The following is a 27,225-nucleotide window of genomic DNA, read 5'->3' as shown; positions in this document are numbered from 1 at the left end:
AAGACAGGAGACTTAGTGAGATGTCTCAGTAGGCCCCCCACCCCCACCCGATAGATTCCCCTTTCTGACTGAGACCCAGTGCCTGACAAGTGACTGCTCTTTTTCTGCACAACTCTTCAGGTTTAGTCTTCAGGACAATGAAAAGGACTGGAAGTCTGGGACCTGCTTCATGGTCCACTCACATCTCGTCCCTACAAGTTCCCTGTGCTGTGCCTAGGCTCTTCCTTCCCAGGCATAAAAATGGGGAGTGCTCAGAGAAGCCGAGCATTCTATAGAAGTGACCTGACATTAAGCATCTACTAGGAAAAGCCCCCAAATGGCAGCATGCACAAGAGGATGAGCAGGCCAGTGATCTCCATTTGTAGCACACTTAGGGAGTAGTGAAAAAGCTCAGATCTGGTGGTTCCAGCTCTTGGAAATTTTGTCTGTTTCATGTCTCCCTACAGAATCCCAAGTGGTAAACTATGGATGATATTTTCTCACATCAAGTGCATGAAAGATTAAAGACGCCACACGATAGCCACCTGCATGGGATAAAGGAGGTGCTCTTAGTGGGGAAAGCAGGGGTTCATTCTTACCTCCAGATCATGAATGGATACAGGCTGGATCGGAAGGCAAGAGACACACCTGATCTTTATGATCAGGGGGTTCAGGTCTTGTTTTTGCTGTTCAGTCATGATAGGAACTTCTGTTTTTAAAGTCAAAAAGCAATCTAAAATGTTGGCCGACTTCTCACTGCCACGGCAGATGACCGTTTGCCAGCCTAGAAGAAAAAATATGCAGCGTTAGCTCCCATTAGCCATGGCAGTAAGGAGCAGGTTCTCACCCCAAACCTGATGATAACAAATTCATATCACCAGAGCTGGTAACAAATTCATAACCACAATGCCGCAGACTACCAAAGGCATTGGCGCAAAGCTTGTGGGAGTAACCAGCCAATATCTGATTTGGTGTACAGCCCACTCCATGAGGTGATGCTCGTACCCAGTGCTATTTGGGTGGCCAGGAACCTGAGATAAATAGCCCAGGATCTAGGATAAAACCAGGTATTACTATTCTGGCACTCCTGCCAGGAAACACAACAAACATTCTGTTGAACTGGAAGCTCAGACTACACCCCCACACCTCAACACTCCCTGACCCCTCTACCCACACCCACACCCAGCACCCCACACCCCCACCAAGGCCATGTTGGGCTCCTAATGCCCCTAAGGCAAGAGACTAAGAAAGCAATAACAGCGATAGGCAATGTGACTGATGTATTGTACCAAGGGGATTAGATGTTTTCCCGCAATGGAGGTAAGAAAGATTATGTCTGAAGTGCAGAAGATCCTTTAGGGTTACTGTATTCTGTATTTAAAGTCAATGGGAAACTACAACAACCTACTCCAGACAAAATGACAAAGGGCACAGACTCCTCGGGAATGAAGGTGGATCGCTCTTCCAGGAAAAGAGCCAAGCCCATGCAGTGTTTGCTGAGAATGGAGGAAATACAGAATGGGTAGTCAAGGGAGGTAGATATAAATACCAGCTAAGGCCACATGACCAGTTATAGAAACAAGGATTATAACTCATATGAGTGTTTCTGTTGTATTTTGTTAAGAATGCATTTGTACAGATATTTGTCCCTTCAAGAGACATTGCCACCTATTCTGTTTATAATATGTTTGCAGTTGTATGTGAAATAGTTATATCTTATCAAGCATAATTATGACTTAGTTAAATATATACTGTTTTCAGTTGTACATGGGACAGCCATACCATGTTAGACATGATTATGACCTAGTTATTGTTTTCACCTGGAAACTGAGCATGACATGAGGAGATGTGATTGTGTGTCAAGTTGACAGGAAGTGGATTTGTGATTCTTGGTTATCAACTTGACTACATCGGAAATTAACTAAAATCCAAGTGGCTGGCCACACCGGGAGGGATTGTTTGTTTTGTTGGTTAATTGATTCGTTTGTTTGTTTGTTTGTTTGTTTGTTTTTAGAGACAGGGTTTCTCTGTGTAGCCCTGGCTGTCCTGGAACTCACTCTGTAGACCAGGGTGGCCCCAAACTCACTGAGATCTGCCTGCCTTTGGCTCCTAAGCACTGGGATTAAAAGAGTGTGCCACTATCACCCAGCAGGATTTTTTTTCAATTTTTTTATTAGATATTTTCTTCCTTTACATTTCAAATGCTATCCCCTTTCCTAGTTTCCTCTCTTAAAGTCCCCTATACCCTCCCCCCTCCCCGTCCTGCTCCCCAACCCACCCACTCCCACTTCCTGGCCCTGGCATTCCCCTGTACTGGGGCATATAATCTTTTCATGACCAAGGGTCTCTCCTCCCAATGATGGCCGACTAGGCTATCTTCTGCTACATATGCAGCTAGAGACGAGAGCTCAGGGGGTACTGGTTAGTTCATGTTGCTGTTCCTCCTATAGGGTTACAGACCCCTTCAGCTCCTTGGGCACTTTCTCTAGCTCCTCCATTGACATTCCTGTGTTCCATCCAATAGATAACTGTGAACATCCACTTCTGTATTTGCCAGTTACTGGCATAGCCTCACAAGAGACAGCTATATAAAATCTTGCAGGCATATGCAATAGTGTCTGGGTTTGGTGGCTGATTATGGTATGGGTCCCCGGGTGGAGCAGTCTCTGGATGGTCCTTCCTTCCATCTCAGCTCCAAACTTTGTCTCTGTAACTCCTTTCATGGGTATTTTGTTCCCCATTCTAAAGAGGGATGAAGTATCCACCCGTTGGTCTTCCTTCTTCTTGAGTTTCATGTGTTTTGCAAATTGTATCTTGGGTAGTCTAAGTTTCTGGGCTTGAAGTACTACTCATCTATTAAAAACAATGAATTTATGAAATTCTTAGGCAAATGGATGGATCTGGAGGGCATCATCCTGAGAGAGGTAACCCAGTCACAAAAGAACTCACATGATATGCACTCACTGAGAAGTGGATATTAGGATTTTTTTTCTTAATTAAATCATTTAAAGTGGGAAGACCTGCTTCTAGTCCTGATCTTTGAACTGGGAAGATACATGGACCACATCTTCTACTGGCATCCTATATAAAGAACATGAAAGAAGGGAGCTTGCTCTGTCTTTGCGGGACTTTACCTCTGAAACTGTGAGCAAGTCCCTGATGAAATGCTTCTTTTATAAGAGCTGCCTTAGTCACGGTGTCTCTTCACAGCAATAGAACAGTGACTAAGACAGGATTGGAAGCAGGGACTGGGGTACTGCTGTGACAGGCCGGACCATGCTGCTTGGTGGAATATAGACTTGTGAACTTTAGATTAGGTGAACAGCTGAATGCCTTAAGTGGGACTTAGTGGAACCTACTAGTAGGAGCACGAAGACAGCGATGCTGAGAGCAATGTAGACTATGATATACTGGCTTGAGGAGTTTCAGAGAGGAAGAATATTAGTAGCTGGCATAGAGACCATCTTATGCTATCTGGCAAAGAATATGGCTGCTTATTTTTTTTTTAACCCTTGTCCTAAAAAAATCTACCTGAAACTAAACTGAAGAGTTTTGGATTAATGGCTTTGGGAGAGGAGATTTCAAGACAGCCTGTGTTTCCTGTGTTTTATGCTTACTTAATGAAGATTTACAATGAAAAGAAACAAACATGGCGAGGAGAAATACAACACACACAGTTTGAAGAGGCAAGGAGCACTAGGCAATGTAACAAAGCCAAGTTCTATGATCAAGAAAATAGAAAGCTGGGAAGAAGCCTGATGCTAAGCAGAGTAAAGGAAGTGATCACGTCAAGGCAAATCACTCGGACTAAGCTCCCAGCTTGTGAAAGAAAAGGGATTAAAGAAAATGTAAGCAATGGAGGAAACCATCAGCAACAGAAAGCTGATAGAAATGTAACTGAAGGAGTCCACCAGGATCTAGCCCCATCAAGCAGGAGAACTTAGCAGCTTCAGGTGCCTGGTTCTAGCTTTAGAATCAAGGACTGTGTGATTCCTGTGAAAAAGGTTGTACAGTCTCCCTCCCCAGCTATGGAAAGCCACTGAGGTCAAGCAAGTGCCAGGGGTGTCCCTGTATGGAGGCCCAAAGAAGTGCCTGCATGAAGCTGTGAGGGTGAAGCCTGGATTGTGTTAAAGACCCTAAGATGTTGGAGATGCCAAGTCGCGGGATACCTGCCAAGGAAAGTGGCAGAGTGGGTGTGGAGCTGGCCTGAGAGAAGAAGTGTGCTGCAGTTAACAAGGCTGGGAGAAGCTGGAGGTCTGAAGAATGGGTTGACATGAGACATGAAGATGTAGAGTTTCAAGTTCGCCTGTTGGTTTTCAGTTTTACTTGGGTCCAGTAGTTTCTTGCTATGTTCGCTCTTCTCCCTACTGGGTTGGTAATGTGTATTCTATGCCTCTGTGTTTTGGAAATATGTGATCTGCTTTTTTATTTTGATTTTACAGGGGATTACAGTTAAGAGATTACATGAATCTCAAAGACTTTGAACTTTGGGCCTTTAAGTAGTACTGAGTCTGTGGTAGACTATAGGGACTTTTGAAGTTAGACTAAATGTATTTTAAATTATGATATGGCTACAAGCCCATGGGGACCAGGGAAAGAAATATGGTAGTTGGAATAAGAATGGTCCCCAGGGGTACATATATTTGAATGCTTAGTCATCAGGGTGGGGTGCTATTTAAGAAGGATTTGGAGGTGTGGCATTGTAGGAGAAAGTGTGATGCTGAGGAAGGGCTTTGAAACTTTAAAAGCCCAGCCCAGTCTTTAGTCTCTCTGCCCTTCTCTCTCCCTCCCTCCTTCCCTCCCTCCCTCCCTCTCTCCCTCCCTCTCTCCCCCCTTCCCCTCCCCCTCTCCCTCCCTACAGAGGATCAGGACCTAGCTCTTAGCTACTTCTCAAGCTGTTTTCCTTTTTAAGGGTTGCCTGAGTCATGGTGTTTTTTTTTTTTTTTTTTTTTTTTTTTTTTTTTTTTTTTTTCACAGCAGCAAAACAATGACTAAGACAAAGGAACTTGGAAGAATAGAGGGAAGGGAAAGCATAATCAGGATATTTGTAGAAAAAATACATTTTTGATAAAAGAAAAGATAAGAAAAATTAAAAGTTCATACAACAAGGGAAAACCTTTAAAAAGAACTAGAACACTGGGCCTAGTGGCAATTCCTTGTGATATGAACAGTCAGGAGGATGAGGCAGGAGATGCTCACATTCCAGGCCAGCCTTGTCTACACAGCAAGACCCTTGTTTCCAAAATCCAAGGGCTGTGATACAGCTCAGTGGTGGGGGACCTGCCTAGTATACCCAAGCCATGGGATCCATCCTCAGAACTGGAAAAACTGGGAAATGCTCACAGGTGGAATGTCAAATAACAACATCTCAAACCAAGGTTGAAGCAGCTACCTAAGAGGACTGAATTTTTACCATTTTATCTTGAAGGCAAGGAGTGTATTTTCTGAATTACTCTGAGTATAGTAAAAAAGTATTGCTGCACAGGTACCACCCACACAGAGATAACTGGTCCAATGTGTGGCTTCCACACAGGGAGGGGACTACAGCCACTGTTCTAGACCTGCACCACCACGGTGACATCCACTGTCTGTGTGGGGCTGTTGCAAGTTTAGTAAAACTTACAGACAGTTCCTTCTCCATACTGGCCACATCTCAGGTGCTTAGTGGCTGTGTGGCTGTGCGCTGGCAGGCATGGAGCCTAGCCTTCACGACAGGCAACATCAGCAGTTACACTGCAGTTGGCAACTGAATCAAAACAAAACACCAGTGACGGCAACTGACGTCCACCTAGGTACCTGGAGTCCACGAGGAGGCACCTCTTTAACTGCGGCCATTAAACAGGTATCTACAGAGAACATGACCAACACCCGTGGCTACACTCTATTTCCCCTCCTGTGCTGTGTGCATGACAGAATGTCCTGGTGGGTGTTAGTACCACGCGGCTCCCAGTTGTGATGACCAAAAATGCTCCCCCACCCGCCCTCGCCAAGTCATCCACCCCCATGAGATATAATTTCCCAGAAGAAAAGCTTGGTGCTACATGAGGGAAGGAGAGGTGAGCTTCCCTGAGCGCTCCCCTAAACAAACACCACTGTCTCTTGATCCTGGAGACACTCCTACAGGATGGCTGTCATCTTCACTTCACAGAAGAGAAACTGAACTTCGGGTGTTTAGTGATCCCTCAAGGTCTCCAAACACTTACGCTGTGGCACCTGCCCCGGCTGCTCACGCACCCCAGCTTTCCACACACGACCCCCTCCTTTAATGTAAGAGTTCATCCCTAAGCCTGGGACCTTCCAAAGGCCCCACTAGGATACAAGCCAACTAATGTCTCCTTGGACAGTATGAAATGGAAGACTTTTACCAAACAAAATGGTGCACGTTTTGCAATGGACAATCTTGGGCTGCGATTTTGTGGTGAGGGCAGCTGGCCCTGAGTCCAGGCCATTCTAGCTGACTGCCACCTGCAGTTGCTGTAAGGGTTGGGATTCCACTCCATTTTCCTCAAACCACCAGCCTCCGATATCTGCCAAACCCCCCGCCACCCCCCCCTCTGTGGTCCAGCTTGTCACCTCCCTGCCAGCCACTCAGAATCCCTCTGTTGGCAAGATCCTGCACTGAGCAGTTTACACATTGTCTTCTGTTGACACTTCGACTTAACAGCTATGTACCTTGTTGCCATCTCAGAATGGAGCCTGCAACTCTACAAAATAGCCAGTGGAGGGCGCACATGAGAGCGAAAACCCAGAAAAGGGTTTGAAAGATGTTTGAAATTATTTTCTCTAAATAGGAAGAAATACATATATTGTTTTCCTATTACTCTTTTTTTTAATGACATGATTTAATCTAAACCTAAAATGTATCCTTAAATTGCATCAAAGTGTTTGAATACGATAAACATCTGTTCATCATTTGCCAGGAGGTAGAAGCAGAACTTATAAAACATGGAAACTCTTACAAGTCAAAACCATCCAACCCTTGCTCCACTACTGACCTGTCAGCACTGGGTAAGTTACTAACATGGTTTTTCCTCCCTGTAAAACAATACTGGTGATTTTAAAATCCCCGCCTGCAACCTGCTCATAGCACACTAAGGGACACAAGCCTCTCATGCAAGAAGTAAGACAGGACATGACGGAATGTGTCACAAAGGTCCATATCCATTGCATCCATCTGTCCCCTTCCTAGATGTTTCCATGAGAACCTGCAGGAGAACAGTCACCACAAGACAGCACCTTATTTTCCAAACAAAACTGACAGCTAAGTTCTCACTGGCTTCCTTGGACTTTGGAGTCAAATCCTGGCTACACTTGTAAGTTGTGTGATCTTGCAGGGTAGCTAGCCTCCCTGGGCCTGCATTTCCTTCTCTGTACACTTGAGACATTCCCGAGGTGACAGTGATGATGAAATGAGGACAGAGCAAAGTCTTAGTCACCGCAAGTGTCTCGTTAGCATTCTGAGAACGTGGTAGCTACCGGCAAGGAGCGGCACGATGGGTAACTGGATGGAAAAGATGCTCTGCTTCCAGGCAGCAGTGGTTTCCGGCTTCTGGTCCCCTTCTTCTTCTGCCTGGTACCTCTTCACTTTCTTTGGGTTTTTCTTCTTCACTTCTGTATCTTTCCCTTTAACTTTGGAACCAAACAAACTACGTGTTAAAAGGGATTCGCTGTGCGTTGATATGTGCACTTATATATGCTATTGTGATCAGGAAGGTTCTGGAAACTCCTAGAAACCGGGGTATTAGGAGCAATTTTATAAGTAGCAGTTTCTTGTTTATCCTGGCTAGCTCCCAAATAACTGCAACAGAGACTACAGATTTATTTAATAAGCCTTACAGCACAATAGCTATTCTAATCCTCTAAACTAATCTGGCTACCTCCCAACCAAAATCCCCAAGTTACTCGCATACTAGTATTGATGTGGCTTTCTCTGCTCCAGGTGTTTTCCCATGGTGTCTTCCCGACCCTCTCCTCATGGCCAACTCTGAGGCTTAAATATATTTACAAATCCCTTGGCCAAATGCTGTGGGAATCATTCCAATGCATTGACTAGATCATAGCTTAATCATTGTTATTCTCTTCTAAGTTCTACCACATGACCTGGTCCTCAGTTACATGTGACCATCTTCCTCTGGGTCAGGGGCAGTGAAATCCTCTTTTCTGCACCGGACTCTACCAGAATGCTCTCTCTGTACCAGAACTTCCACCTCCTTATTTCCTGCCTAAACTAATAGGCTAACAGTATTTTTATTGACAGGTGACTCTTCCATACAGTACAAGAGATTCTCTCTATATCAGGGGTTATCTTTTGTACTGCTGTCTCTTCCTAACTACCAGAAAGTTAATTAGGCTCAGGTGGCAAGTGATTGTCAGCTATAAGCAGGTACATGGTGAAGGTGTCCCCAAGCCCTTTGAGACTGAAATCACCATGATGATGACACTGTACTGTGTTCCAACTGTTTAAGTCACTTAGTCACAGACCAGCGCTGAGGTTGGGCTATGGGGCTGAGCTAAGTTCCAAGCCCTGTTGTACCTTCCTACAAGGGAAGGGTAGTTCAGGACAGGTCTTTTTAACCCAAGATACCGCATCTGTCTAATGACAGCAGGGTGTTGGGGAGAGTACAACACTCAGCTCAGCCAGGCATAATGGTGCACACCTTTAACTCTAGCTAGCGCTCAGGAGGCAGAGATTCACAGCAGGGAACTCAAGGCTGGCCAGGGCTACATAATGAGACCTTACCTTAGAAAGAAAGAAAGAGAGAAAGAAAGAGAGAGAGAGAGAGAGAGAGAGAGAGAGGAAGGAAGGAAGGAAAGAAGGAAGGAAAAGAAAGAAAGAAAGAAAAAGAGAGAGAGAGAGAGAGAGGAAGGAAGGAAAGAAGGAAGGAAAAGAAAGAAAGAAAGAAAGAAAGAAAGAAAGAAAGAAAGAAAGAAAGAAAGAAAGAAAGAAAGAAAGAAAGAAAGAAAGAAAGAAAGAAAGGAAGGGAAGGGAAGAGAAAGGAAAGGAAAGGAAAGGAAAGGAAAGGGAAGGGAAGGGAAGGGAAGGGAAGGGAAGGGAAGGGAAGGGAAGGGAAGGGAAGGGAAGGGAAGGGAAGGGAAGGGAAGGGAAGGGAAGGGAAGGGAAGGGAAGGGAAGGGAAGGGAAGGGAAGGGAAGGGAAGGGAAGGGAAGGGAAGGGAAGGGAAGGGAAGGGAAGGGAAGGGAAGGGAAGGGAAGGGAAGGGAAGGGAAGGGAAGGGAAGGGAAGGGAAGGGAAGGGAAGGGAAGGGAAGGGAAGGGAAGGGAAGGGAAGGGAAGGGAAGGGAAGGGAAGGGAAGGGAAGGGAAGGGAAGGGAAGGGAAGGGAAGGGAAGGGAAGGGAAGGGAAGGGAAGGGAAGGGAAGGGAAGGGAAGGGAAGGGAAGGGAAGGGAAGGGAAGGGAAGGGAAGGGAAGGGAAGGGAAGGGAAGGGAAGGGAAGGGAAGGGAAGGGAAGGGAAGGGAAGGGAAGGGAAGGGAAGGGAAGGGAAGGGAAGGGAAGGGAAGGGAAGGGAAGGGAAGGGAAGGGAAGGGAAGGGAAGGGAAGGGAAGGGAAGGGAAGGGAAGGGAAGGGAAGGGAAGGGAAGGGAAGGGAAGGGAAGAGAAGAGAAGAGAAGAGAAGAGAAGAGAAGAGAAGAGAAGAGAAGAGAAGAGAAGAGAAGAGAAGAAAAGAAAAGAAAAGAGGCAACAGCATGGTGCTACTTGCTCGAGGAGCATGAAAGCCAGTGGAATTGCCTGCAAAGCCCAGGGTCTCGGGAGAGCTGATTAGAGCCAGAGGTGACATTTCAAAGCAGCAGGAAAGCAGGGACTTTGGCGAGCTGCAGATGACCATTTTAAGCAAATGGAACTGCAGGGCTATCCCAACCTTATCCCATCTTTGAAATGAACTCCTGAATAGACTTCTCAGAATCACCAAATAGACCTCCTGGGCCTGCACTGGGGTCACTCAAGGAAGTGTTTTCTCAGGTGTTAAGCCAAGTATGAACTAAAAGAGGCAGTAAAATGTTATACAAAGCAAAACCCCTCAGGGGTACACAAGGATGCCGTACCCCTCTCTGGGAGGACTGTCTACCACTGACACCCATAATTAGCAGGCAGTGTGAAGCAAATCCTACAGTGTGAAGCAGTTGGGACTACAGAAGCCTCTGGGATGCTGTACAGCCTCACTGGAAGCCAAAGCTGTAGATCCAGTGTGGCTGAGCACTGGAAGTGGGCCAAAGGGACACTTTCAATGCCCATCACTGGGGAGTTGATTAGAGCCCAACCTACACAAGAACAACCAAAACCAGCTGCAGGCAACTGTCTTAGCCACGCATTCTCCAAGCATTGGGAACACAGTGTTCACTGCAATGGTGCCAGGGGCAGGAAGCCATAGGGAAATTCAAGTGCCCTCTGACAGGATGAGATGAAGGACAGTGGTCTATCTGACAGGGCACTATGCAAACAGAATAAAGGTAGTATCCTTGCATATGTGGACATGTGCAATCCTCAGAAATGAGGGTGAACCCAAAGAGTAAACTGAAGGTGCAAGAAGGCATCGCGCAATCTCCACACTTCACAGGAATAAAAGACCAGTATGTCATCTGAACATGTAAGAATGGATGGGTTGCAGGAAGGAAACAAGAAAGGTGTGTCCCTCAAAGAGCAGGACTCCACAAGCACTTCTGCATCTGTTATCTTTTGTTCCTCAAAAAGGGGCACAAAGGTGGGCTGGTGAGATGGCTCAGTGGTTAAGAGCACTGACTGCTGACTGCTCTTCCAGAGGTCCTGAGTTCAAATACCAGCAACCACATGGTGGCTCACAACCATCTGTAACGGGATCTGATGCCCTCTTCTGGTGTGTCCGAAGACAGCTACAGTGTACTCATATACATAAAATAAATAACTAAATCTTGCCAGGGTGAGATGTCATGTACCGACAGGGGAATCCCCAGAAGCCACAGAGAAAGAGAGACCCTGTCTCAGACAAAGTGGAGGGCAAGGACCAGCATGCAGGGTTGTCTTCTGACTGTGAAATGTACATCATGCCATTCATGGAACCACAAACTCATGCATACACACACACACAAAGGAAAAAACAGGAAGCAGGGAAATATGGTAAAATATTAAATCCTAAACTGTGGCCACATAGTTGTTATATTTTCTGTGAATTTTCTGTCTCTTTCAAAATAAAAGGAATGGTTGGAAAACTCTCACTAAAAAGCTAAAACAAAAACAAAAACAAAAACAAAAACCAAAAAACATTTTCTAGAAACAAGAACCTTCTGGAGGACTTAATAGGTTTCCAAATGTGAGTGTGGGAACCGTGCCTCAGGGTCTCCAAAGTCGGAGAGACCCATATGCTTCCAGCACCTTGGCCAGAGCTGGACTCACAGTCATTTCTCTGCAGCCTCAGGGACCAACTGATGATTGGCAGGTGAGGAAGCAGCTGTAGCAGCAGCAGCAGGATTGAAGTGAGGCAGCCTGTCATGGGGAGCTTCACTTCTCACTAGATACACACTGCCTTTACTGGTGAGAAGATCCAGGCTAAGAAGGAGAAGGTAAGGTTGGCTGGTGTCTTAGGGTTTCTATTGCTGCAATAAAGCACCATGACCAAGAGCAACTTAGGGAGGAGAGGGGTCATTCAGCTTACAGGTCACAGCCCATCCTCAGGGGAAGCCAAAGCAAGACTCCAAGCTGGCAAGAACCTGGAGGCATGAGCAGAGGCCATAGAGGACTGCTTGCTTTCCTGGCTAGCTCAGCCTGCTTTCTTATACAATGCAGGACCGCCAGCCCAGGGGTGCCATCACCCTCAATGGGCTGGGCCCTCCCACATAGATCAGTAATCAAGCAAATGCCATACAGACTTGCCTACAGGCAAGCTGATGGAGGCATCTTCCCAGTTAAGGTTCCTCTTCATAGATGACTCTAGCCTGTGTGGAGTTGATCAAGAAAGGAGGAGGAGGAAGAAGGGGAGGAGAAGGAAGAAGAGGAGGGGGAGGAAGAAGAGGGGGAGGAAAGGAAGGGAGGAAAGGAAGAAGGGAGGAAGGGAGGGAGGGAGGAAGGGAAGAGGAGGGAGGGAGAGAGGAAATGTCAACCAGGACAAGTATAACCAGATAGTCTCTTGAGGTGCTAGCTCCCGAATAATGACAGAGACCTTTTATTAATTATGGAAGCTTTAGGCCTTAGCTTACTTGCTCCCATCTAACTTAAATTAGCCCATTTGCACTAATCTCACACATGACTCATTCCCTCTCCTCAGGTTCAGTCTCACACACCCAACCTCCTCAGTGTCTGGCTGGCACACCCTCCAGTGCCTGACATTCCCCGAGTCCTATCTCTCCCTGGATGTCCTACCTCTCCTCTCCTGCCTCAGCACTTTATTAAACCAACCAGAAGATGATGGAGGGAATGCTTAAAAGATATGACGCAGCCATATGAATACCAATACCCAAGTCGGGTCTGCTCTCAACTCTCTGCCTGCACAGAAATCAGCACTTGAATAATAAAAACAACCATCTTTACATGGTGCATAAAAGGATCCCACACACACACAAGCAGCTTCTGATGGTTCTTGTTGCTCTGCAGGCTAGGATGTCATGCTTTGTTTGAGACAGCCCTGTGACTTATGATGCTGTGCCCTTCACCTCCCCAAGATGCAAACCATCCTTTCTCATGGAGAGTCTTTCCATCACCTCAACAACCCCGAGCCTACCAACACAGCACTACCATGCAGAGTTACAGCCTTTCATTGGAAAGTTCACCTTTAGTGAGTAGACATTTTCATGTCTGCATTTATGCAACTCATGAGACGGGAATCCAAAACCACCCACCGGAATGGAAAGGAACAAAATTCTGCGGGTGAGTGGATGGACAGATAGGTGGGCAGATGGACAGACGGGCAACTGGAGAGCTGGATGGATGAGAAGGTGGGTGGATGGATGGACAGATGAATGGGTCGATGAACAAGTGAATGTGCATAGTATCTCATTTAATCAAATGCCAACAGATCTTATTGACGAGCCTTAAATCTAAATATATCCTAACTTTTCAGATCTAGTCACGTCATAAAAGCACAGACCCATCTTGACTCACGCTGAGACTTTTGCTTCTCCAGCATGTTTGTTAAGCTGGTCAACGATGGTTTCTCAATGAGCTCTTTGATCTCCATCATGGTTGCTCCACTCAGAGAAATGGGTGTCTTTGAAATGGTCCGTCTAGAGAAACCTCACAGAGAAGAACAGTAAGGAGAAAGCATACAGGTGGCATCTCTGGAGAGTCTACTCGCTGGCCTGTCCCTACTTCTTAAAACCATATCCATAGGGATAGCCTAGGGCTTTTGTCAGATGTGAGTTATCCCTCGGGAGCCTGGAGCAGCCTGAGACTCCTTAAATCTGCCAGTGGGCCACACTTGCACAAGTAGAAAACATGGAAAATATATATAAGGTACCTAAAACTATGAGTCATCTAAGAACCCACAAGACTTAACCACATTTCCAGGAGGTGAATGTCATCTCCGCTTAAGTCTATAAAGAAGGACGCCTGGTTAAGTAAAAAAAGATAGGCCGAGATCATGGGAGGTGGGTGATGGCAAACAAAGGTCAAATATCTCAAGTTAAAATGCAAATTCAAATAAAAACAATATGTCAGAATTGTTAGCTAGGTCTGTTGCTTGCACACTCAGGAAGACTGGGCAAGGAGAATGGCCCAAGCTTAGAAGCCCGAGTGAAGAGGAATCTGTCAGCATGGGCTCTTGGCTATCCTCAACCTGCCCCAGACCATAGCTGTGTTTCCATTCTCTACCCCTGCTTCTCCAGAACCAACCTGGGGATCTGAGCTCTGGAGCTGTGACTTTCTGGACGCCCTTACTGAGGCTACACAAGCTGAGACTGTGGGCTGAACTCCTGGCTGCTCCCAAATCCCAGCTTTCTGACTTTGTGAAACTCATGAAAGCACTCGTCACCTTGTGCCTATAGTGGAGCCTGATAACCAATCCAAGGTTTGTGGGTCAGTCAAGGTATACAGCACTTCCTGCAGAGACAGGGTGCCTGGTGCACCCCAAAGCACCGCCTCCATTTCCTTCCCTGATCTTTCCTTTTTCCTTGGTTGTCTTAGCGTCACTTTAACCAAGACCAGCAAGAAAGTGTCCAAAGACTCAGAGCAGGGCCAAGGAGGAGGTGGTCTTACCCCAACACCACGCCACCTAAGCAGCTAGTCCTTACCTAGACAAAGGAGACTCCTCCATCTTCAGTAACTTCTCACACTCCTCATCATTCTTAGAAGGGGTTTCAGGCTCTGCTTGGTGAGAACCAAATGTTAGCAAGAGTCTGCAAGTTTCACTCTGTGCTAGCTCAAAGCAAATGATGTCCCTGCTCATTTCAGTGACACATCTGCGGGCAAAGGCTTGACACAGCAGCATCTTTTAGAAAGAAGGGCTTGCTCGTGAATGAAACATACAAACATGATTCATTCCAAGTATTGGGCAAACAAAGGCCAGCAGACCCCTACCAGCCAAGGAGGAGGAGAAGGATCTGCTATAAGTGTCCCCTTCAGTCCTGCTTATGAATATGTTGTAGAATGTTGAAAGCACTCTGGGAGTCTCAAGTTCCCAACAAGGTGGCTAACTGTTTTATCTGTGGGGTGTGTGTGTGTGTGTGTGTGTGTGTGTGTGTTTTAAGTTGTGAAACAAATATCCATTAAATCTGCCGCATACTGGCTCACAGCTGCAATTCCAACATTTAGGAGCCTAAGGCAAGAGGGTTACTTCAAACTCAAGGCCAGACCAGCCTGGCCAACTGGCCTTCATAGTGAGTTCTAGGCCAGCCAGGCTTACTTAGGGAAAGCCTGGCTCAAAAGAGGGAGGAGGAAGAATGAGAAGGGGGAAGAGAAGAAGACAGGGGAGGCCAGGGCAGGTCGAGGAAGAAAACTCCAAATCAAGCCGCCCAAGGGCACTGGAGCGATGAGCAGACAGGCATAGGATGCCGGGGGTTGGGGGGGGGGGGATGCAAACTGAGCCGGTCTCCCGGCACAGAGCTGAGCTCAGGTGTCTACAGCCCTCATTCCTCACCTTGTGGAGACTTCAAGTGTTTTTCTGCCTTTTCTTGGTCACCTGGTAGGTTCTCCTCTTTCAACTCTTCGGAGATAGTGTTGGTTTTACCAATGGAAACTAAAGACAACTTTTTATGACTCAAAACCAAATGTTTCACTTCCTCTGGAATGAGAAAATGGATTAGTCAAATATGCCTAATGGACATCTGCCACACCCAGTCCTCTGACACCTCCCAGGGACACACAGCAGAAGATGAGAGGATAATCTATGACACTGCCACCAAGTACTAGGTCACACACTTGCAACTGTGTGTGACATGCCACTGGCTCTCTGCATCTCCGCAAGGGAGGAGTTGTCCTCCAGACATGGAGTACCTGATGCTAATGGGTAACTCTTCTGTATCACAGCCCTTAGAACAGTGGTTCTCAACCCATGGGTGGCCAACCCCTTTGGGGTCACATATCAGATATTTACATTATGATTCATAACAATAGCAAAATTACAGTTCTGCAGTAACGATGAAAATAATCTTATGGTTGGGGGTCACCACAACCTGAAGAGTTGCATTAAAGGGTCACAGCATTGGGAAGGTTGAGAACCGCTGCCCCAGAAGAACCAAGCCCACAAACACTCTTTGATCCTAGCCAGAGAGCTGCACCCCCTTGCCAATCTCTCTCTCTCAGCATGGACCCCCCCCCCAACATATGACAGTGTTAAGCATTCCATGAATGCATGGAGTGAATGAAGAGCATGAAAAAAACTCAAGAAAGAAGGGGGAGAGGGGAAGAGGAGGTTAAATTTGACTCATGGTTGAGGTATCCTTAAGTGACAAAAGACAGACCCACAGAAAGGTTATTAATTATGACCACCTCTGGACCAGACACTGTGTGGTTTTAGGTTTTCCTTCCTTTTCCTACACATTTCTAAATCGTTTTTATATAGTGAATATCCACTGTTCCTTTAATGGGAAAATATATATTTAAAATAAGAGTCAGGGACACTAGGCTTGGGACAGGGTTTAACAAAAAGCTGTCACTGTGGCTACAAGGTAGATGCCAGGGTCCCTCCCTGCAGGGCCCAGACCTCCTTCTTCTGACCCAATGGATTCCAGGGCCCTTTCACTACACAGAGCAGAAGCCACTGCCCCACACCCGCTCCAATGGCAGCAGACATGCACCAGAAGAAATCCAGGCCCAGGTCAGGCCCTGGAACCCACAGAAGACACCTAAAGGGTTTTTCCTTTGGTCCGAGTGGCAAAAGTTATTTATTGTTCCCGTTTTCTCCCATAGAAACTCTCCAATTATTAGTTTAGATTTAAATCAGTGATTCTCGGTGAGCGGTGACTTGAACCACTAAGGATATCTTGCAATATAGGAAGGAATTCTTGAGCCTAGGCGCTGCTAATGTTATCCTCAGGAAAGCCCACAACCAGGAAGCACCTGGCCCAAAGCTTCCGCAAAGCTCAGGTTACCAAGGAAAACTACAACCAAGCCTGGGGTATGAAAGGCAGGCAACCTGGGAAGCTAATGTTCCCTCAAGGTTTCCCTGGAGAGCTGGGGTGTGGCTCTGCCCCGCCCACTGCTGTATAAGGGTGGTCTGCAAGGGTGGGTGACTACACTTACCTGAAAGCCAACACCAAAGGCAGCACAAACCCCATTCTGTGTCTCTAAGCATTAGAGAGAGTGTCAGGATTCGCACCCAGCACCCGCTCCTCAGTAGCACTTCATTCTGGTGTTCAGGTTCTCCAAGAACAACCCCCTCCCTCCTGTTGCTTGAGTCCTAAGAGACCACTCTCACCACCTTGCCAGTAGCATGCTAGTGGAATGGGTACTAATTTCTCTTTCTTACAGATGAGAGGAATGTTTAAGAACTCGTCCACATTCCGCAGCTAGGATAAGAAGGGGATGGGACTAGATGGCTGGGACATCACATCGTGAGAATCCCTATCCCTCCCTCCTTGCTGCTTCAGGGAAGTTCAGAAGGATCTGATACTGCTATACTCACACAAGTAAAGGTCTCTGTTGTTAGGAATAGCCCTGTAATCCCAGCACTAGGGAGGTTGAGGCAGAATAATCAAAAGTCCCAGGACAGCCTGGGTGACTTAGTAAGATCTTGCTTGTCTCCAGTTAAACTTGGGAGAGGGGTACCAAGAAGGTTGGTGGGAGCCCAGGAGTACAGGACCTTGTTTCCACTCCCACCACCACCCCACCACGACAACAAAAGCCCTCTGAAGTGGGTTGCATATGGGTGTTAGCGTGTTGACCTGAGAGAGGTGGGGTTGGGTATGAGCACACATGTTTGGAGGTGAGGGTACATGCAGGGCCAGAGGCTGAGGCTGGCTACCTTCCTCAGTCACTCTCTCCCTTAGTCTTTGAAACAGACTCTCACTAAACCTAAAGTTCACCAACTTGGCTAGACCTTGATCTCAAGTTCCAGAGACCACTTATCTCTACCTCCCACAAACCGTGGTTACAGATTCAAGTCAACACCCCCACCCTTTCTACATGAGTTTTGGAAGGTCAGATTTGGGTCCTGTTAGTTTGTTTGTTAGTTCGTTTGTTTGTTTTGAGGCAGGGTTTCTCTGTGTAGCCCTGGCTGTCCTGGAACTCTCTCTGTAGATCAGGCTGGCCTTGAACTCAGAAATCTGCCTGCCTCCGTCTCCCAAGTGCTAGGATTAAAGGCGTGCGCCACCACTGCCTGGCCATTTGGGTCCTCATAGTTGCATTGCAGGCATTTCCAACTGAGCCATCGTCCCAGCCAGAGGAGGTACAATTTTTAACATTCTGTTTCTTTTTCTAGTACTATAGAAGAAACTCAGACATGCAACGCTTGCCCATTAACCACTGAACTGTACACACAAGCCAAACCTTTCTTTTGTTTCTTGGTATCCTTATTTACTTTTGAGTCAACACACGATATCAGTTTGGGGAGACAACCCAGTGACAGTAACTCATATCAGAGCTGCTCTGGATCGAAAGTTCACCAAAGGTAAAGGAGGTATATAAACACTGCCCAAGTACACAAGCACATTGTGACTCCCCAGGTATGCCCTGGGTGGATGTCACAGCCCAACACAGAAAGCAATATGTGCATCAGGCTAATCTCATAAGGACACAAGGAACACTGGCTTTTTACTCTGATGTTATAAATTTAAAACCTCTCATCTTAAACGCTTGGGACTTGGAGCACTTTTTCAGATTTTGGAATGTTTTCATATTTCCAAATGAAGAACCTTGGAGGAAGAAGCTCAACTCTAAACAGGAGATTCCTTCAAGGTGTGTGAACACTCCATTCATAGTTCTGAGGAGATGCTATAAGGCAGTGGTTCTCAACCTGTAGATCGAGACCCCTTTGGTGAGGGTCAAATGATCCTCTCACAGAGGTCACCCAAGACCCTTAGAAAACACAGATATTTACACTATAATCTATAACAGTAGCAAAATCTTTAGTTATGGAGTAGCAATGAAAATGTTATGGCTGGGAGGTGACCACAACCTGAGGAACTCCGGTAAAAGATCCAGCATTAGGAAGGCTGGTACTTTGATGACCCTCGTCTGTCATGTGAATTCAGCTGTGGAGTTTTCCACTTGGGCCATCCTGTCAGGGCTCAGAGAGTATCAAACTTGATACCACATCAGCCTTTTAAATTCATAGACTAGGTACGACGTCCAGCCTGTAGTGAGAAAACACAAGTCGCCAGAAACATTTAAAATAGAAGCAAAACTGCCAACTTACCAAGAGACTCCAAGTCTTCCGAATAGGCTGAGGCCTTCACCCGCTGGTACCTGGCTCTTTTTGAGACTCTGTCTTTGGTGTCCCAGAGCCTCAAGGTGATTTTGTGGAAATTCAGTTTCTTTAACAATTCCTTTGTCATGTTGACATGAAAAGTTTGGCTCCATGACACCCAGACTTTGTCGTCATCTCTCCATGGCTTTACAGTCTGTGTAAAATACCATTCAGACACAGTGGGAGATGAAGGACCAACCTACAGATTAGGCACTTCCCACTGGCCTAGCCCCGGCAGCACAGTAGGGCTGATGCCCTCTCTGTCTAGCTGGCTTCTGGGCTTGCCTCTCTCCTAGCTCTCAATCACAGGGAAGTGAGTCCTGAGCACTGGACAGTGTCCCCGTTACCCGTTCCTTGAAAACGGAAATCTAAGCAAGTATATGCATAGCGCCCTTGATGGTGACTTCCAAGCAATGGCTCTAAGTCAAAGCATCCCAGGAGTCTTTATGTGTGCATGTATGTTGATATAAGTCTTGCACATGAACAGTCACACACACGTATGTGTGCATAGTAGGAAAGAACCTTCTGGGCCTACAGTGAATGCTCAGTACTTAAAAAAAATTAAAATAAAACTAAAGCCTTGTTTGATGACACATTCAAGAACCTACAGAGTAAAGATATCTAAAGAGGTCATGTAATTGCATTTGTAGGACCATTCTGCTCTTCTCCTTCTCATTCCTTAGTTCTGAGGTGGCCTCACTTTCCCACATATCTAGAAAACTCCACTGCTGAGCCTGCTGCAGGTCAGTGGGACACAGTCTGCATCCTGAGTGTGAGGCTCCATGCAAACACACACACACACACAGGCACACATTCACACATGCACACACACACCACTCACCTTTGTTCCCGACTCCAGAAACACTTTGGCTACGTTAGGAAACACCACAACATCAACTATTTTGGGTTCTATGTCATCAGGCAGGAAAAAATACTCAATGTGGTAGAATTGACGAGCCTTTCCAGCCCGGGTTTCTGATTTAGCAGACTTCTTTTTATCAGGTACATTTGGGGGTTTTCCCTTATTACCTAGAAGACACAGGTTTAATGAGCCTTGTTTTAACTTAGGGGAAAGAAGGCCTAGCCCCACTGCTCCCTGAAGGCAACAAACATTGCTATGGTTTGGAAACATCTCCAAGGGCCCAGTGCCCAGTGCCAATACCAGGAATGAAGTAGAAACTAAGAGTTGGACTTCATTAGAGAGTGGGTCAGTGCAAGTACATCCCCAGAGGTGACACTGGGATGTCAGCATCTCTTCCCTCTGTCTGTCTTTGACCACAACCCCCACCATGGCTGACATTGAGAGGAGTGGTTTCCTCCACAGCAGTTCCACCAGAGACAGTATCCAAATTAACAAAATCAGAAATGAAAAGGGGAGATGTTATAACAACAGAAACTGAGTAAATTCAAACAATCATCAGATCCTACTACAAAAGCCTATATTCAACAAAACTGGAAAATCTGGATGAAATGGACACTTTTATAGACAGATACCAAATACTAAAGTTAAATCAGGATCAGATAAACAATCTAAACAGTCCCATGTCCCCTAAAGAAATAGAAGCAGTCATCAAAAGTCTCCCAACCAAAAAAGGCCCAGGACCAGATGGTTTTCCTGCAGAATTCTAGCCGACCTTCAAAGAAAACCTAATACCAATACTCTTCAAACTGTTCCACAAAATAGAAACAGAAGGAACACTATCCAATTCATTCTATGGAGCCACAGTTACACTGAGTATTCTTCCTTGGAGATAAAGCAGTTTCTGTCTAATCAGAAACTTTTCACAACTTCCTTTCATAGAGAACTTCATAAGAGTTTTTTTTCCTACTTCTATCATGTTTAATGTTCTGAATAGATTTTAAAGACAGACTGGGTGCATATTACTTTTAGCTTCAGAAGATATCATGTATATTTAAGAGGCATTTAACTATTATAAATTATTTTGATAACTTAAAAAAAAAAAGAGTTGCCTTGGTCATGGTGTCTGATCACAACGGTAAAGTCTTTATTAACCAAGACACAGTACAACTGCCCAGAGAATTTGTTCAGATCCAATCAAGGTAAATCGAGAAATGAACGAATGGCCAGAAATGGCAGTGCACACCCAAGGTGGTTTGAATAGGTATGGCCCCCATAGACTCAATGTGTGAATGTTTGGCCATAGGGAGTGGCACTAATAGGAGGTGTGGCCTTGTTAGAGTCGGTGAGGCCTTGTTGGAGGAAGTGTGTCACTGCGGGGAAGGCTTCGAGGTCTCAGATGCTCAAACCTAGGCTCAATGGCTCACAGGGTTCTTTTCCTGCTGCCTTCAAATCAAGATATAAAATTCCCAGCTCCTTCTTTAGCACTATGTCTGCCTGTTTGCCTCAGTGCTTCCCACCATAATAACAGATGAAACCCTGACACTGCGAGCCAGCCCCAGTTAAATGTTTTCTTTTATAAGAGTTTTCATGGTCATGGTGTCTCTTCGCAGCAATATAAACCCTAAAACAACCCCTTTAATCCCAGCAGTTAAAAGGCAGAGACAAGCTTATATCTGTTAGTCTGAGGCTAGCCTGGTCTACTTTAGCTAGTTTTAGACTGGCCAGAGCTACACAATGAGATCCTGTCTCTAAAAAAGAAAATGAGAAGGAGGAAGAGGAGGAGGAGGAGGAAAGAAAGAAGAAAGGAAAGGAAAAGAGACATGAGCAGATAGAGTCATTTTTCTATTACTAGGAGGGTACATTATTCTAATCCTTAAAAGGGCAATTTGACAACAGCCATCAAGCAATTTTAAGTACATACTTTGAGAACAATTCTACTTCTTAGAATTAGGGCTACAGAAGTTGAAGAGACTCTGGCTAGCTCAAATGTGGCGAGCATGGCTCTGGAGCGTCTTGTCCTTCTCTCCTCATTCCCTCTGCCTTGCTAAAAACCATCAGATTACAGTCCTAAAGCTAGCCATCAAGGTCTAGTCCCTTATTTGGTCACTTCCTCCCATTGATCACAGGAGTCACCAAAGGGGGATGAAGCTATCCGGCTCACAGGCTCCTTTGTATTCACTTCCTGTCTGCAACTCTCAGAATAGCGCTGCCCACATTTAGAGTTAGTCTTCCCACCTCAACCTAATCTAGACAACCCCTTGCCCACATACCTGGCTGTTTCTTTCCATGACCCAAAAGTCCATCAGGTTGGCAATCAAGATAAACTATCATAGGTTAGGTTTACCCTCTGTTTGCACCAGCCTGTCCATAGTAAGCCAGTGTGTATGAAGTACTACATCTAGCAAGAAGTAAAACTAAAGGCTTGGAACAGAGGAAGAAAGGCCACTTGTCCAGAGCCCAGCCTAGACTGGCAACCTGACGAAGAAACTATGACTCCTGCTTGCAACCAGGGAGGGTGGAGCCCCTTTTGTGTCTGCTACACTACTATATTGTTGTGTAGTGTAAAATCTCTTGACTCAAGAGATTTTAGCCAATGAGTCTGGGATGTGTCTTAAGCAAGGCATTGGGTAATGGTTTATGAGAACCAAGTCTTAACTTTTGCAGAGATTGTTAAGCTGGGGTGGGGAAGAGGAGAGAAGAGGGGATGAGAAGAAAAGGGGAAGGGAGGAGAGAGAAAGAGAGGGTAGAGGTAGAGAAGGAGAGGGTAAGGGAGGAGAGGTGAGGAGGCCTGTTTCTTGTGGCCTCTGAGCGAGCTAAGTGCAAGTCCCACAATCACTTCCATGCCTAACCAATAGCTGGGCCCAAATTGTCTGTCCTTTATCTGACCTCTGCCTCCATTGGTACCAACTACTCTAGCATGGGAGGGAAACGGTGGAGGGAAAGAGATATGGAAGCCAGTCATGTGCCACCTTGCTAAGAGGCAAAGTTCTTCCTTAGCACCTACCTAGCAGCACAGGGAAGGCCAGTGAGATCTCAAATCTGCAGGGGACAATCTGGGGCACATCAGAGTTAGAGATGCAGGCAGGCCCCTCTGAGGAATGCAGGCTGCTGCTGAACTGGTCCTCAGAGTCCCAATCATGGGCTGGGATCCTGGATTTCAGGTTCTCCTCCGTCTCGCTTTCGCTGGCCACGGAGTGGGGCCCCATGCTTGACCCTTCCTCTTCCTCCCAATCCCAGGCCTGCAGGGACATGGTGCACAGCACTCGAATGGTCCTGGTGGGAGACAGCAAAGATCCCAGGAGTAAATCTGCCCAGTGCAGGAAGGCCCACCCTCCCAGTCCCATCTCTGTCCTGTCTCCAATGTCCCAGGCTTTGGTAGAGGCCTGCTTCACAGTGAGTGCTCCACAGATGGAAAGAAGGAACCACCAGAGAACTGCAGCTGGCAGTGAAGGATCAGTGATGTTTCTCCGACCTGAGTTCAGTTACTCCTCGCTCAGAAATCAGGAGTTGGTCAGGGGGTGCTCTTGGCATACCGATCCAGGTGAGCCTAGGTCACCACTGACCCAGGGGGCACCAGAAGACAGGGATCTGACTCCTTTTAAGAACGTGAGGCAGAGTCCCAGATGTGGCAACAGCACAGAACTGGCAGCTCCCGCTTGCAGAAGGGGAAACTGAGTGGGCCGGGTATATACCGATCCCTGGGAAATTGACTTAAAGCGAGATAAAGAGTTCTGACTTGGACATCACTCAGGTTTCGAGACACAGAACTCTAGCTAACAGGAAGTCGGTGCCTGGGGGACCTGGGACGTCTGGGGTGAAATAGAGGCTGAACCCAAGGCTCGAGGGTTACCTGTGAATAGGCACACCGGTTGACTCCTGCACCTGCTGCACAGTTACAGCCACTGGAATCAAGGGAGCTAGCTAGGCGCAGGCGCTAAGAGAGCAGAGTCCCAAAGGGACTTTGTTAGGCGGTTGCCAGGAGACCTAGTTCACGGCTGGGGGCGGGGCTTCCTTCCTCCAGCTCAGTTCGGCTCCTGGCAGTATGGGGGGGGGGGGTGTGGAGGGCAGGAGGGGGCAGAGGTGGGGGGGGGGGAGTATGAACTTTTGAACAAGGAACTCACTACGGGGTGTGGGGGAGGAGTGGGCGAGAATGAGATTCTCACCACACAGCGTCTGCTCTGCCTTGGTGCACCAGACCTGTCAAAAGGTAGAAGATTGGATAGTTAGATTTGGATAGTTACCCAATATTTTTAAAACTCTCACTCTGAGCTGAATACCTGCTAGATCCTCTCTATGTCTCCGTCCACTCCCACCTCCCACGCTTAAATAAAGCTAAAGGAAGCGATAGTATCTACATATTCAGACCTCAAAATATCATGATAATCCTGTCGTCGTCCCCCCCCCCCCCCAAATGAGGCTGCAGACTTAAAAGAGTGAAGAAGGCACACAGAAATTATGTTGCAGCACTGGACAGAAATCTAGACTCCTGGCCACCAAGGCCTGCACACCACAGCAAAGCCCACCCACACTGAAGCACCCTGGCTAAGCACCCCAGCTGCTGCCTCTGACCCAGAAGGCCACTGCACACCAAGTGACCTGAGCCAGAGAGGAACACCCCACAGTGGTCTGGCCAAGGTCTGGGACAGGGATGGACTTCAAGAGGTAATGAAAATCAGACAGAGCTGTGAACGAAGGAAATAGCCTATCCAGAAGAAATGGCAGATACAAGGCCTAGAAGTGAAGGCTCATGACAAGTTCACAGCAAACTAATGAAGGGCAAGGTGGCTTTTGGTACACAGCCCCCAAAGGTGGTGGGGACTGTGGAGGGTTGGTGGAATCCGGTAGGTTCTCTAGAGAGGGAGTTTTCCATCAGCCAGTTTAATAAAGAAAAGGGAACACAAGGCTTAACACACATTTGGCTGCTGAGAAAAGTAGAGTTGAAGCTGAACTATGACCTACTTTTAGTCTCAGGGCAGAGCCTCAGCAGAGTTGTAGCTGGAAGCAAGTCCCAAGCTTCCCAGTGTGTACTTTTCTAGGTCATCGGATGAGAGAACATTCCAGAATACTGCATAGTAAATGGAACCCTTGGGTTAAATCAAGATAAAACCGGAACCTCAAGAAAAACTTGAAGGGGTTGACGCTGAATGGCAGCAAGTCCCTTTAAGGAAAGCTACTCACCTTGTCCACACTCCAGCATCCTAGTGAGTCCACTCCATGTACCAAGATGTGCTGAAAATAGACGGGGGTGGAGTGGGGGAGGGGGGAGCCTGGAGATACAGCAGCTCCTAAAGCCAGCCAGCAACAGAAACAGGTCAGCAGCTCCATCCCTCAGGAGCAGACAGTGGACCCCTTTCCCACAGAAGGGTCCTGTAATAATTGATTTACACCATGATTTTTATGAAGTGTGCAGACAGATACACTCTACTTGTGTGGAGACCTGAATGACTTGTATGCCCAGGGTCCCACGTAATAATGAGCCAACTGGTAAACTCAGCTCTGTGTCAGGATTTAACATCCTTAGCCTCTCTTTTCATCTCAAGATACTTGTGACTAGCTACTCCTTCCTTAGCTAAATAGTAGAGTGCCTGGGGAACACCAGGAACAAGTCTTACTGGATGTCAAGATTGCATGGCCCACAACGAAACCCACATGAAGTCTGGCTTTACTTCTTCTTCTTCTTCTTCTTCTTTTTGTTTTTTTGTTTTGTTTTGTTTTTTTGAGACAGAGTTTCTCTGTGTAGCCCTGGCTGTCCTGGAACTCACTTTGTAGACCAGGCAGGCCTCGAACTCAGAAATCCACCAGCCTCTGCCTCCCAAGTGCTGGGATTAAAGGCATGTGCCACCACACCCAGCTTACTTCTTCACGTTATCAGATATCCACTTCACCAAGGTGGAGGCACCTCAGCAATAAGGCACAGCCAAATTGTTCCTTCCCAGGAACAGAGAGAGAGAGACAGAGACAGAGATACAGAGACAAAGACAGAGAGAGAGAGAGACAAAAAGAGAGAGAGAGACAGAGAAACAGAGAGAAATAGAGAAAGATCCCTAATCACGTTGACCTGGCAACAGAGTTCAAAGTGTCTTTGATCACATCACCTAATGATGTGACCACCACATCACCACGTTCCCCAGGCTCAGGGTGAGAGGCCATCGGTCTAAGCCAAAGGGCCAAAGCCTCTCCTAAATATACATCAATGTTACCCAGAATGCATCAAAAATAAGATTTTCCTGGGTCTGATGGCACAGGCCTGACATACTATGTTATTCAAGAGACAGAGGCAGGAGAATCACAAGTTTAAGACCATCTTGGACTACAGCGTGAGTTCAAGATCACCCTGAGCAGCTTAGGGAGGCCCTGTCTCAAAATAAAAACTAAGAAGATATAGCTCCATGGTAAAGAGCTTGCTCAGTTTGTGCCAGGCCCTAGGTTAAACTCCCAGCATAATAGTAATACTTACAACAGCAACAACAATATTCTGAGGCTCCGTTCCAGGCCTTGAGGGAAAACTCTTCAGGAATAAGGCTTAGGGACCACTGTCACTGTGTTTTCTGAGACATCCTCTCATGTTCTTCCTCTGTGTGGTCAGTACTCCTCCCTTCCAGTAGTTCAGCCAATAAGGCTCATAGATGTCATACCATGTGACTTCTGACATCATCTCCTACAATGCCTGTTGCTGTCTTGTTTGGAGCCTCATCTGCAAATACAGTCTCTGTGTTATCTATAAGTATGATGGTCAGGCCAGGATCATGCAGCACTGTTCTGAGAGCTCCTAGCCAATGTCAGTCCCCAGGCCTATAAGCACACAGGCTGCCGCCACATAGAGCAGACACAGTCACCATCAGACCCTCTCTACATCAGATTCCTGAGCAAATCACTGTCCTCTTAATTTGCAAACCACAAGCTTTGCTCTTTCAAAGTGTCAGATGTGCTGTGAGCCCAACCACAAAGCAGTTCAAGCAGCCGCCACCCAAATTCTTTCATGCCCCAATACATGAAAAAAAAAAAATCCAGAATAAATACATCACAAATACACTGTAGGCTAGATGGTTGCAGAATCTTGGGTGACCTCCGCTTCTTAATGTATTTCTAGACTTCATAATGACACTTTGAACAGTACTCTATTGGAAGCAGCTCAAACAATCCTGAAGTGACTTCAAAAGTAATTTCTTTGCCAGGACTGTAACTCTTCCCCCACAGACATCCCACCCCCCAGCACGTACAAAGGAACCCACAAACCTTCTGAGTTTACATGCTTTGAACCTCCAACAAAAGCCTTCTGGATCCAAGTGGGATTGTTTCGGGGGGTGCCTAGTAACACAGCCCACAGATAGACAGGCCTAACAGCGCGCCATTATAAACCCTTCCCCACTAAGCTGCAGGAGGCTGGGGAACGGCCCATGGGAAGATACTGAAAAGCTTTGTTTTCTATACTGTCTGGCCCAGGAAAGCTACTGTCTGGAGGAGTCCTTCAGCAACGTGGTTACCAGCATGGGACTGGGAAGGTGTTTGTAGCATCTTAGGCTGAGCCCTCAAAACTGGCATGAGATAAAACCAAGGTTC

General features: G+C 46.7%; 1 protein-coding gene across 1 annotated transcript in view; it reads right to left on the bottom strand.

Moving 5' to 3' along the window:
• The window catches only part of Cfap92 (cilia and flagella associated protein 92 (putative)), a 43,944-nt gene extending 20,935 nt beyond the window's left edge, over positions 1-23,009 (bottom strand). The window contains exons 1-8 of the mRNA XM_085840375.1: positions 22,670-23,009; positions 19,645-19,832; positions 18,753-18,957; positions 15,036-15,179; positions 14,191-14,263; positions 13,064-13,185; positions 7,456-7,608; positions 579-763 (exon numbers count right to left, since the gene is read on the bottom strand). Coding sequence (XP_085696501.1) covers positions 579-763; positions 7,456-7,608; positions 13,064-13,185; positions 14,191-14,263; positions 15,036-15,179; positions 18,753-18,957; positions 19,645-19,832; positions 22,670-23,009 — 1,410 coding nt within the window. The remainder of the gene's footprint in view (positions 1-578; positions 764-7,455; positions 7,609-13,063; positions 13,186-14,190; positions 14,264-15,035; positions 15,180-18,752; positions 18,958-19,644; positions 19,833-22,669) is intronic.
• Between the last annotated feature and the right edge of the window lie 4,216 nt (positions 23,010-27,225).

This window comes from Mus caroli, unplaced genomic scaffold (genome assembly GCF_978045245.1).
Source record: "Mus caroli unplaced genomic scaffold, Mus_caroli_1 scaffold_7, whole genome shotgun sequence".
Taxonomy (NCBI): Eukaryota; Metazoa; Chordata; class Mammalia; order Rodentia; family Muridae; genus Mus; species Mus caroli.
This window is presented reverse-complemented; position numbering and strand designations above follow the sequence as displayed.